Raw genomic sequence first — 12,864 nt, forward strand, 5'->3', positions numbered from 1 at the left:
GTTTGGACAGAAGAATGGGTCTGCTGTTTTTGGTCTGTGGTGTTCCTTGGTGGGGGAAAAGTATCAGAGAGAGAAGAAATGTGATCTGTATTATTTCTGTAATTCATTTCACTCTCAAAGATTTTAAGGCGTCTTGCACCCCATCTTGCACTGCATCCTTGAAATGCAGCCGCCTCAGGGGTGGAGGCTGCTGGACAAAGCACAGCATGCTCTGCAACAGAATTTGGCCAAAGACAGGGATCTTGGGGTCATCAAACTCCCCACAGAGCAGACAAGACCTTAGTGTTCTGGGTATTGCCCAACAGACTCAGGCATGAAACTCAACTTACCTCCTGCTTAATTCTGCTGAGGTTGATCTGTGGGAGCTGAGGTGTTTCAAATTCTGATGCTAAAGTCATCAGTCATTTTCGCACAACAGCTTCCGGTGAGATAAGACAATTGCCCAGGGTCATCCAGCCTGACCATACCACAGGCAAGAGGCAAAGCAATCACTGGGCTGTATTCAGTGCATGGTAGGTTTGGCATAAGACACTGAACCTCTGCTGCTCTCTGGTCCTTGTGCCAGAATGGAAAGTTGATGGTAAGTGAATGAGGCCAAGGTGCTGAGCATTGGGCAGGGTTAGTGTCCACAGCACTGCACTGCATTAGGGTGGAGAAAGCAATGTCCCTGTGCCAAGCGGTGTTTGCACTTCATCTCCCTGAGGTCAGTGTAGGATTTTGATTAAGTCTGTTCCAAGTCCCATCTGGCCGCAGTTACGTATTGACCCTAATGCTCCACACTCTGTGGGGATGAGTTGCAGTCTAAATGTCTAGGCTCAGCTGTGTAACTCAGCTGCAGGTTTTCCTCTTCCTCTGCTCTGAGTAACCGTCAACTTACTGCTGCTTGGCTCTCACAGGCAGGTGTTGCCAAGTCTCTGATGTAGTAGATCAGCCAGCCTGAGTTTGATGGGGGCTCGTGGTTTCTATTCTTGGCTCTCCCTCACTCTGATGTGGATTGGGCAAGTTCACTTCCCCGCCTCCTAAAATAGACCTAATGTCGCCTGTCAGCAGATGGTTGTGACGTTCAAGGGCGGTTCACGAAGGGAAGCTACTAGGGAAGGGTAGCACACTGTTTTCAAAGCTGTTCTGTGGTCTGGGTTGGGGGGAGCGGGGGATGGTGTAGATTTTTGGTTTTGAGATGAGATGTATTGAATGGATGTGAATTGTGCTGCTCTCAGCCAGGCAAAGTGGGGAATTCTCCCATCCTTGGCAGGAGCTTGTTAACTGTTGGCACTATTACAGCTCCACGAGGTTTTGGTACTGAAAATCCACTACAGACAGGAGGTCCAGTGTTGGCCTGTTGTGTGTGTTACACGGTGAAAAGAATCCCTGCCGTGGTCTCGCCCACCTCTGGCTTTATGGCTGCTGGAAGGCTGCTCCGATGTCTTCCTGGGGCACTCCTGTATGACGGGGGCTCAGAAAGTTTCTAGGCTGACAAAAAAGAAAATTTACATTCAACTGTTTATTTTTCAATATAATCCCCCTGGATCTCAGTGAAGTGGGTGGAGTCCTTGTTCAGACACTCCTCCACTGCTGCGATCACCTCATCCTCCTCACTGAAAATGCTTCCCACCAAGGTCTCCCTTCAACTTGGGGAACAGGCAAAAATCTGGGGCACCAAATCTGGTGATGGGGGAGCAATTGAAAATGGCATGTGGTTGCTGGGATCCCTGCAAGCTGGGGTGATGCATTGTCCTGAAGAAACACAAAGTTCCACCCGTTCTCTGGAAATGTCAAGTCGCGCTGTCTCCTGCTGGGTACATCTGTTTCATGCCCGAGTCTTCCTTGAGCTGCGCACGGATCCCATACCGCTGCCCACCGTCTCAGCTGTGTGCCCAGTAGTTAACCTCTACTGGGAGCCAAGGAGGGGGATGAGGTGATATCTTCTATTAGACGAACTTTTGTTGGTGAGAGAGATGAGCTTTCGAGCCACCCAGAGCTGCTTTTCAGGTCTGAGGAAGGTGGAAAAGATTGTTTCGCTTCTGTCCTTCAGCGCTTTCGGGACTGCATCAGCTTTTTCTGCTGTGGTGGCCGCTGGGGCGTCCTGACCTTGGCTCATCCACACTGCCACTTCTCATTCAGCAGCCTGGCTTATTGCTGTGGCGTCTGAAGGGCCATCGTCACCCAGGGTTGCCACTGTGGTTTTGTCAGTTTCCCTTGAGGTCCAGCCTTTCTTATGCAGGTACCCGGGCACCACCCAGATTTCGGTCTTCATTTTCCAAGTCTGCAGTGACCAACTTGGAGGTGTCCTCGTACCAGTTCCGCACAGATGAAAAAAAGGCTTCTAACGAAGAAATACTTCAAAGTATTGTTACTTTGCTGTGTGAAATGAGGCGTGTCCTGGCATGTCATTAAATAGGTCTGGTGAGACACTTTATGAAGATCCCTGTATGAAAACAATAGAGTGAGGAAGGGCCCTAGGAGAATTTAGGGGCCCCGTCTCCTCCCATTTCACTTTATTTACACGGACGCTACAAGTGGTTGGCGGGTCCTGTTACCATTGGCTCCTTTTTCCCCCCTCTGGGCAGCCTCGGGTGTAGTTTCTAAGTACCCCGACCCCAGCTCTGGGCTTGCACTCCTGGGCGTATCCCCTGCGAGCTGAGCGTCAGTGGGGTGAGTGGTCTTTGCAGCACCAGCGTGGCTGTATTCGCAGGTGCAAGTGTCGTGCCGGGGCAGTGTCTGCCAGTCTGCGGCAGCGCCCGCCCGACCTCCAGAGGCGAGGGGTCGGTTACAGCCCTAGCTGGTCTGCTTTAGCGGCTCCCCCCCCTTTCTGCAGGAGGGGCCGGGCAGGCAGGGCACCTTGGTGCTGGCCTCTGTCTCGCCCCAGCCTCCAGGGATGGAGCTAGGCCCTGCAGGGCTGCAGGCGGGAGCCGCTGGAGGGCCTGGCCCCTGGGGTGAGGCTGGGCACACCGGGTGGCGAGGGCCCCACAGGTGCCCAGAGGTTCCCTCTGCAGGTGTTAACATGTTGGGCCTTGGGGGTCTTGCCCCAAGCACGGGTGCTGGCTCTTTGTGGGTGGTGAGGCTGAGGCCCTGGGGGCGTAGCTGGCTGGGGCATTAGGCCCTGCAACTCCCCCTCTCCCCCCTTTGAAAGACCGGGCTCCCCCCCATTCACTGAGCTTGGAGGATTTGTATTCAAAATGGAGGCGGGAGGTGAGGGGAGAGAAAACTACATCTCCCATGCTGCTGCGGGAGCGGGAGAAACTACAATTCCCGTCATGCGCCGGGAAAGGGGGCGTGGCCCAGCTGACGCTACCCCCGTCACGCGCCACTCCTCCTTCCGGAGCTGGGCCTGACCTATAAAAGGAGGCGAGCGGCGAGCGCGCGCCTCTCTCTCTCTTGGCCGTTGCTGCCGCCGCCATTTTGTGGGAATCCGGAGGCTCCGGCCGCCATCCGCCCCCATCTGCGCGCGGGCCCTGAGCCCGGGCCGCCATGAGAGCCAAGGTGAGCGGGGCCTGGGGTGGGGGGCAGGGGACAGGCCGGGGGGGCAGGCAGCGGGCCTATGCGGGGGGAGGGGGGGCTTTTCTGAGCCACGGGCCGCGCTGCCCTTCCATGGCCGGGGGACGGGACCCTCCCCGAGCCGGGACTTGGGGGGGAGGCGGCGGGGCCGGGGGGGGGAGGGATTGCTCTGCGCAGCGCCCCTGGCTCTAGCTGGGGGAGGGGAGACCTGGCTGCATTGGGGCGGGGGGCTTGTCCGCCGTCTTGGTGCTGCGGGGGGGGAGGGCCGTAGTTCGTATCTCTCCTCCCCCCTCCGGGCCCCACATGCACGTGGGAGGCAGCGGCCTGCACACACGTGGGGCGGGGCTGCGCTCGGCGCTGAGGCCTCCCAGGTCCTACGCCTGGCCTTGCTGCTGCGCCGGCCACTAGCCCTTTTTAGTGGGAGCCGGCAGTAACACCCCCCCCCCCCCGCCCCATCATCAGAGACTTGCTGCCTTCGCTTCCCCTCGGCCCCCTTTGCTCCGGGCAGCAGGGGGCACAGAGACGTGCTGGGGGTGGCTGTTCTATGTCCGTCTGCTGCTGCTGACTCTGGTTTTTTCTTCCCTTTTTCCTCTAGTGGCGAAAGAAGCGTATGCGCAGGTAAGTGAGGTTTTGTTCGGTCCCGGTGACTTGCCCTCTTGCCACGCGGCTTGTTACACTAGATTTAAACGCTTAGCGGGACTTCTTTTTTTTAATAAAATCTAAACCTTGCTCGCTCACCTGTCAAATTGCCTGGCTAAGTTCACTGATCAAACTTTCAAATAGGGAGTGTAAAAAATCTTCCGTTGCATGCGATAGATGTTAGCACTGTGTCCTGCATCCCTCAGACTAATTGATTACAGTTGAAACACGTTTCTTTCCTTAGCGCCTCAGCTAAGATTGGGAGTCCGTTGTGCTAGACGCTGTACATACTCCTAGTAAGAGATGGGCCTTGCCCCAGAGAGTTTACAATCTAAATTGACAAGACAGACAAAAGGGTGGGCGTAAGAGCAGTACAAGTACAAGCAGGTGGGTGTTGGAGGTAAAGTTCTGTTCTAGGATCTGGGTTAAATTCCTGGTTCTACTACACACACAGTTGTATGACCTTGCGTAAGTGTCTCATCTCCATTTTTCATCTGTAGAAGGGTGATCATACTGCTTGGGGGGGAAAAGAGGGTGAAACTAAACTTATTGATGCATGTGGAGTCTTTTGTGGTGTATGCATAGAAAAGCCTCTGAACAAAGTCTGCATCAATTGTAAACTCTGCTTTTCTTGTGTGGGGAAGTTTGTTCAGAACTAAACCTATTTTATTTCCAGCAAATATTTCTTAGCTTATCTGGAAGTGCTGTGTAAGTATAAGAGCTGCCAGGTCAGCTCAGTGCTACAACTAACTACCTCTTCTGACCTTTCCCAGCTTTGGTATAATAAGCTGTTCTGTGTTGGGTATTGCGGGTAAGGATGACATGTTTTAACGGATGGGCCAAATTGGTTGCTGGGGTTAGTAAAGCAGAGGGGTTTACACAAGTCTCTTATAGTATATGTAAGGAATGAGGGACCATTAAAACACTAGCAAAGATGCAAAGTTCCTTTTCCACACAGAATAAACATACATTTGTTGTTGTTTTTAGCTGTTCAGTTTTCTGCTCTGCTTAAAGTAAGGTCTAAAACTTCAGAAAACTCAAAACTCTGGAAAGGCAAGTGCATATAGGCTTAAGTCTAGCCTCTCTCCTTTCCCCCTGTCAAAGCATCCTTAATTGCTTGAGTTAGCCCCTCTACTGAAGGTACTGTCCTTGTTGGTTTTCTATCCACATTTCTGTGGACAAAGAAATAGGCTACTCGGTCTCTGGTAATTTCACTTTCGGGTTCTTGCTTTGACACAAAAGGTGTTTGAACTGATGACTTGTTCAAAGTCCATTTAAACAGGCTTGGATGCCTACTGTAGAATGACCGATAGCTTTGTTACTGTGCTGATATTCTCTTGCTCTGATGGGGTAAAATTGTGTTTCTCAGGCTGAAGCGCAAAAGGAGAAAGATGAGGCAGAGGTCTAAGTAGGTGTCTCCTGTGCTGCTACTGAGACTGCAAAGCAGAGCATAGAAGGTTGGAGTTCGGGACGCTGACCTCCTCCAGACACGACAACTAACTGATGTTGCAAGAAGGCTTTCCTGTTCATCTTCAAGAGTTTTCTGTCTTCAGAATGAAGGTCTCACCCATATGGGTGGTAGCCCTGAGCTTTGACATTCTGGACTGGTTCTGATCTTTGTAGTTGAATGTAGCAGGTATACAATAAATAAAACCTTGTTTGGTTGGGAATTCAGCATGTTTTTTTCTTAATGTTGCGTTTTAAATAGCACTAAGTTGATTTTAAAACAAAATAACCTCAATGTGATCTTTAGGCATGGCATGTGTGTAACTTGACTTTTAAAGACCCTTGACTTGTATCTTTCAACCCTCTTCTGGCTGGCTTTCTGGGCCCTTACCCAACACCTGCAGTTGCATGGCCTTGGCATGTCTCCAGCACTCCTTTTGACTTTTTGATTTCTAGTTAAGAGAATAAGAGAATCCACTGAATATAGAAATGACTTTTGCTGAAGATGTGACTGGGGAAAGTGTTCAAAGTTCCAAGCCACAACACGGCACTGCTGGGGGATGTATGAATGGGATGCATAGTGCACATATACCCTGGTACACTTTATGCAGTTGGAGCCTTCAGAACAACAGTGCTGAGTTCACATGTCTCTAACCAGTGGCTTCCCAGTATTTGAGTTTGCCTGCCTAGTCTGAATGACTGCTGTGGGTAACATGCATCTGTGTTTACCAAGTCAAGGTGGTGATGACTATAATAGCTCAATCCCTCACAGAGAGAGGCTGAATTTCTAGTTGTGCTGCAACCCAAAAGGTGAAACACTAATCAAATGATACTATTTGCAAATTGCGAAGCCATTATATAGTACATGAGTGAGGGGTTAGAATAGTGGGTTGTCTCAGCTGCAAAAGGGCGTTCTATGAACATGTTGACTCTTGTGCTGAGAGCACGGCTAGAATGTAATGCTCACTGCCACTTGCAATGCAGAAATATCTGACATCAGGCTTATCCACTAGTTATATTCCCCTGATGAAACAGGTGGCCCAAGATGTATGTGGTATATTGAGACTTCCTTATGAGAAGTGGATGGTATAAATGCATAATGGTCAACCCCCCACACCCTCCAAAAAAAAAAAAAAAAAGCTGCCTGCCCTTAGGATTGAAACTTCAAGAAAATGAACTCAGATTTATTGCATTCCTTGCTGAAGGATTTCAGGGTGCTTTATGGCATTTTAACCCTTGGAAGTGAGGATAATCCTGAGTGTGCTGAAAAAATAAACACCAAAAACTGTAGCTAGGGCCTGATCGTGTGGGTTGGTGGATAATCCTCTGCCAACTCTCCTAGCACTGCTTACAGTCCAGATGGCTGGTAGAGAAAGGTGAACTAGCTGTGTAATAGAGGCCCTCTAGCTCTGGATCTGCTAGGTAATATATTTCTTGACATGTCCTTAAGAATTTAGCCTATGCAAAATAAACAGGTGCAGGGTTTGAGTTTTGTTCAAGCTCCTCAGCCTTGATGGGGTGTGGGGACTTTCCCAAGTCTATGATTAAAATGCCTGCATCAAGGGAAACTGGGTGAAATCAAACCGTTCAATGTGATTCTAAGGAAAAGCAGGGGAAGGTGAGGGACTCTGCCATCTTGCTGCCCAGCCTGGTTACTCCTTCATGTGCTGAGGAGTACATGGCTCTAGTGCTCTGCTCGAGCCATCCCCAAGGGCACTTACAGCCCCCTTGTACCCCAGCGTTGTCCGCTTGAACTATGGCTTTCCCCCCCAGCATATGGGAGACAAAGGAAGCTTTGCCCTGGGGGGGCCGCATGCTGCTCTTTGCCCTAAGCTGCCAGGCGTGGTGGTGGGGGAGGTCGTGCCTTGTGCTCTCAGGCAGTGGGGGGGGGGATGTCAGCCTGGTCTCAGGGTTCATCCATGGGCTGCAGCCCCTAGCGCCAGGGCTGGGCCCCAGAAGAGGGGTGGGGGCAGTGGGGTCCTGCCCTGCCAGCAGCCAGGGGCTGCTACCGTGTGCAGGGCTTGGCTGTGACGTTTTACTGTGATGTCATCTCTGACGTCACTGAGGTGGTACCCGTCACGACCCCATTAGAGCCACGGGGCGACTCTATAGGGGCCTTGTCGCGATGGTAACCCCGAGCGGGCTGCGTGCTGCATGCTGGGAGGCGCTACTTCCGGCCGGCGGGAGGAAGTGCCATAGAGTAGTTCCGGTGGGGGGGGCGGAAGGGCCGCCGGAAGGGGCCGCTCTTTGTTGCTGCTGGAGGAGGACGCGGCCCGGAGCGCGGGTGAGCGAGAGGCCGTCCGCCCGCAGCAGGGGCCCGGCCGGCCGGCAGAGGGGGCCGGTTTGGGGGGGCCTCTTCCTCCGCCACGGGGCGCCTGGGTCCCCTCGTGCTCCTCCCCCCGTTCCCAGGCCCCACGAGTGCCCCGGCCCGGCCCCCTCAGGCTGCTGCCCTCCCCCCCTCGGCCCGGCCCGGCCCCCTCAGGCTCCTTCCCCTCCCCCGCTTGGCCCGGCCCGGCGCCCCTCACGTTTCCCTCCTCCCGCGCCTCTGGTTCCCTCGGGCCGGCCCTGCCCGAGCTTCTCCCCCGCCCCAGAACCCGCCCTGGGTCCCTCTCCTGCCTCCTTCTCCAGGTCCTCTGGCCTGGCCCGGCCCAGGGTGCTGGTGACCCCTCAGCCCAACCGTCCCCATCTCTTGGCCTCCGTCCTCCTTCTCCCCGCAGGGTGTGGTCCCGGCTGCGCGGCTCCGGCTCAGTGGGGACAAAGCCCCAGAAACACGCGGCCCCTGGGCTGGTGAAAAGACCCAGGTCTGCAGGCCTGGGAGGGCAGAACACAGCAGAATTATCCCAGCGCAGGGTCATGGTGGACACAGGGCTCCGAAATCAGCAGCACCGGTCACTCGTTGCAGAACAGGACTCCTGGGTTCCTGGCCCGGCTCTCATTGACTCACCACTGACAGATCTGGCTGTCAGGAAATACTTGGCTTACGTTCCTTGTGCTGCCTTCTATCCTTAGGGCAGTGGTCCCCAAACTGTAGGGCATGCAATAAGCTGTGTGGCAGCAAGGGACTTCCATGTACCTTGCTGGGTGACCCTAATATACAAATATTGAACCCTAATATTGTCTAACATCAGACAGAGGGCAGTGAAATGAGCCCCTTCTGCCTTGATCTGCACTAATATAAAATGGGCGACTGCTAGTTTGTTTTGGTTATTTTTCGGTTTAATTAGGACTTTGATCTCAAATCAAATCACATCCTCTAGCTGTGATCCGGCCTGGGATGACTTTGAAAATTTTGGATCTTAAAGATAAAGCTGAGCCTTTTTGGACAGGTGGTCTCTGTTCAAGGATCTGGTGGGGTGAAAACACAGTCAGATGTTAAATGCATTTGGACCCCCAGAGTTGTGGATATTGGTTTGTAGCTTAAGGAGTCTGAGCCTGTCTCGTTTAGAAACCCAGTCTCTGTAAGTTTCGAACTGGCAGACAAAGCCACTATTAAAACTCAGTAGCTTTGCAAATTCCATCTACTATGTCTGGTTTGCAGAGGTGTTGTTAGCTGTCAGTGGAAGAGTGCGTTTTTATGACTGTCTGAAAGCTCTTTAGTTTTTATGCAATGAGCTGGCTGGTTCTCAATCTAGGTCCCAGTGGAAAGTCAAGCTGTGTCATGCTCTGTAACCACTATAACCAAGGTCTGTGCAAAAAAAGATGATAGCTTCTCTCAAAGTTATGGGGTTCTGGGGGGGGGGGGGGGGTTGGGGGAAGGGGCTGTATCAGGTATCACTTGGTCAAATGGCTCCAAATTTGGAACATTAACCCTAGCCTGCATCCCCATGCGGCATGCCACATTTCAAGGTAGCCTGTGTAGCCATGTGGATTTTGCAGCACTTAGAGTCAAACTTTAACCAAAAGCTGGTCGGATCCTTAACCACGGCAGGGGCTGGCGCCCTGCTATAATTCCTCAGGGCAGATACTTCACTGCCAGCTACCCCAGAACAGTTCCTCCCTTTAAGTGAGAATCCGCTGCGTCTCCCCTCCCCATCTTGTTTTCTCACTCCCTGCCTCCCCTCCTCTTTTGCAGTTGCCTGAGCTCACGCCAACCGGGGGGAGGGTGTGGGTGGAAAAATGCCTGACCGCGACAACTACAACAACGGCAGCAGCAGCGATGAGGCGGGCGCCAACTCGGACGACATCTGCCGTGACTTCCTGCGCAATGTCTGCAAGCGGGGCAAGCGCTGCCGCTTCCGGCACCCCGACATCAGTGAGGTCACTAACCTGGGTGTGCGCAAGAACGAGTTCATCTTCTGCCACGACTTCCAGAACAAGGAGTGCGTGCGCCTCAACTGCCGCTTCATCCACGGCACCAAGGAGGACGAGGACTATTACAAGAAGACAGGGGAGCTGCCCCCGCGCCTGCGCCAGAAGGTGGCGGCTGGGCTAGGCCTCTCCCCAGCGGACCTGCCGAACAGCAAGGAGGAGGTGCCGATCTGCAGGGACTTCCTGAAGGGCGACTGCCAGCGGGGAGTGAAGTGCAAGTTCCAGCACTTGCAGCGGGAGTACGAGTATGACGCCCGGGGCATCACGGCCCGGGACCAGGGCATCACCACAACCGTGCGCCGCTACGACCCCTATGATGTCATGTACGACCCTGACCGCTACGACGACCACGATCCGGTGCTGAAGAGGAGGCGGGTTGACGGGCTGCACTTTGAAACCTACGAGTACAGCTTCACCAGCCCGCGCACGGTGGAGTACCGGCTCCTGGAGGAGGAGAACATCATGCTACGCAAGCGCGTGGAGGACCTCAAGAAGCAGGTCAACAACCTGCTGGCAACCAATGAGGTGCTGCTGGAGCAGAACGCCCAGTTTCGGAACCAGGCCAAAGTCATGACTCTGAGCTCCAGCGCCACGGCCACCGAGCAGACCCTGGCCCCAACTGTGGGCACCGTCACCAATTATAACCACAGCATTGCCCAGACCCACACCACACTCAGCAGCCAAGCCCTTCAGCCGCGGCCTGTCACCCAGCAGGATTTGGTGGCTCCGGCTGGGGCCCAGGCTGCACCCCCCACCAATGCAGCGCCCCCTATGAACCCTGAAATCACTCCGCTCTCGGCTGCTTTGGCTCAGACCATTGCCCAGGGCATGGCTCCTCCGGTCTCCATGGCACCCGTGGCAGTGTCGGTGGCACCCGTGGCGGTTTCAATGGCGCAGCCGCTGGCAGGCATCACCATGAGCCACGCCACCACACCCATGGTGACATACCCTATCGCCTCGCAAAGCATGAGGATAACGGCCATGCCACACTAAGCGGTCCCCAAAGGGCCCCCTGTGCCGCCAGGAATCAGTGCTGTTCGCAGCTGCCCCCAGCAGGTGGGAGGACTCTGTCGCTGGCAGGACTAGCTTGTTCCTTTGGGGAGACAGGAACTGCGAAGGAAGAGAATTAAACTGAGTCCAAATGTGAACTGGAAAACCCTTGGAAATGTCAGGAGAAGCCTATGGGGGATGGGCGTTGCACCCTGCCGGCAAGTGACTTGGATTTCTGTTAACCCTACACGTGGTCTTCCACAAGACAGCAGAATTCAGGGATGAAGGAGTTAATGCCACATGATTCGGAGGGTACAGTAACCTCAGAGCCTTTGCGTATCATTTGTAGCTTTGCCCAACTATGCGCCCTGCGTCCTCTGTACCCACCGTGCTAGCCCCTCCGTAGCCCTGGGAGTCCAGGAGCTCAATCTATTGCCTGGCTCTGGCAGGACGCGTGAGGACTGAGGCTGTAGGGAAATCAGGCCCAAGGGGTGGGCTTGAGTTTGGGTCCCCTGGCACTCTGCTTTCTAGTAGAGAGAGTCCCGGGGTCCCAGGCTTCCCAGGGCTCAGGCAGAATCAGGGAAGTGAACCCCTGGTGCCAGCACCTCCCCCAGAGATGGCAGAAAAGCCGGCTCCGTGCTGCATGCCGTCTGGCCACGCTCTCTTGGGGGATGGCCCCAGGGCGGCTTTGCAGAGTCGGGGGCAGTTCCTGGCGATGAAAGGTTTACATCCCAAATAGGATTTGGGCCCGTATGTAAGCTGAGCCCTGTTGTTTTAAAACCGGACAACACAACCTAGACTCTAGGAAACCATCTCTGCGGTGGCCTTCAGGGCATCACTGGTCCATTCACCCCCACAGAGAAAAGGTGGCTCATTCCCAGGACCATCCAGACCCCAAAGGTGGGGGTGGGGTATCACCAGTTACAACTGACACTGTTGCAGAATTGATCATTAATCCCAGAGTTCGAAATAAACCCAGCCACACCCTCCAGCCTGATGCGGGTGGGCAGCTCGTTAAATGTGAAACTCAAAAGGGAAGGAGTCTAGCTTCTGCCCCTGAATTGCCTAGCAGCTTGTGGGGTGGGCATTGCATTTTGTGTGAGGCTGTGGGTTGAAATAAAATAGTCTCTGTTGCATTATGAATTGTCAGGGCTTCTCAGGGGTTACCTCGAGGCATGGCAGCTTGCAGTTGGGGAGCGATCCTGTCAATTGGGGAGCACCCTTGGTTCCCCGGGTGCCTGCAGATGGTACTTAGCCCTTTGCAAGAGCAGACCTGCTCATCAGTTCCCTCTGGAGCTGTTGGGACTGGTGAAAGCAAGCAAATCCACCCTTGCACCAGCCGCTTCCGTGCCTATGCCTCCCCACCCCTAAATCTTCAGTCTGGGCTGTGTTGCCTCTTACGGCCATTTTCTCTGTTCACCCCATTCATATGTTCTCAAAGGAAAACTGGTTCAAAGAGACCTCTCCCTTGAGTGCTTTTTTTGTTGTTGTTTCTAAAACTGAAGCTCACCCATGGGTCTAGAATAGCTTTTGCGTAGTTATGTCTGGATTTGATTGGGGTGTTTTGGTTTTTTTTAAGAAGAACTTAAAGAAAAGGAGAATGCTTTACAGCGGGAGCTCTTTTTAAGAATGCTGAACTTTGTACGTCTAGAGTTTTAGTTCTATGACTACAGTGTAAAGTTTTCAGCTATTAAAAGACAATGTACAGCCCTCCCCCCCCCCCCCCCCATGTATTCTGGTGTTGACACTCTCTTTAAAGCACTGGTTATGGCCACCAGATACAACATTTCCCTTTCATCTGAGCACATCCAAGCACTTTACAGAGGCATGTGAAGTCTATAAACCCCCTGAGATGTAGATCAGGGCTACTGTGGGCACCGCCTAGGAGCTGGGGTACCACTGAGCCCTTTATCTGACCCTCTCGCATTGTGATGCTGTGACAAGCTACAGCCCTCTGACAGGTACTGCATTTGCACAGCCATCCAC

General features: G+C 53.6%; 1 protein-coding gene and 1 long non-coding RNA gene across 2 annotated transcripts; both read left to right on the forward strand.

Annotated features, from left to right (window-relative positions):
• Nucleotides 1-3,338: 3,338 nt before the first annotated feature.
• LOC137141083 (uncharacterized) lies at nt 3,339-5,804 on the forward strand. Its single transcript, XR_010916532.1, has 3 exons — nt 3,339-3,480; nt 4,091-4,113; nt 5,504-5,804. It is a non-coding gene; the product is annotated as an uncharacterized lncRNA (long non-coding RNA).
• Nucleotides 5,805-7,803: 1,999 nt separating this feature from the next.
• ZC3H10 (zinc finger CCCH-type containing 10) lies at nt 7,804-12,591 on the forward strand. Its single transcript, XM_067529891.1, has 2 exons — nt 7,804-7,864; nt 9,653-12,591. Exon 2 carries the CDS (start codon nt 9,697-9,699, stop codon nt 10,879-10,881), a length of 1,185 nt encoding a protein of 394 aa, XP_067385992.1. The 5' UTR covers nt 7,804-7,864; nt 9,653-9,696; the 3' UTR covers nt 10,882-12,591.
• The last annotated feature ends 273 nt before the right edge of the window (nt 12,592-12,864 follow it).

The sequence above is a fragment of the Emydura macquarii genome, unplaced genomic scaffold (assembly GCF_026122565.2).
Source record: "Emydura macquarii macquarii isolate MOO-44397 ecotype Brisbane River unplaced genomic scaffold, CSIRO-AGI_Emac_v2 contig_2994, whole genome shotgun sequence".
In the NCBI taxonomy this organism is placed as follows: domain Eukaryota; kingdom Metazoa; phylum Chordata; order Testudines; family Chelidae; genus Emydura; species Emydura macquarii.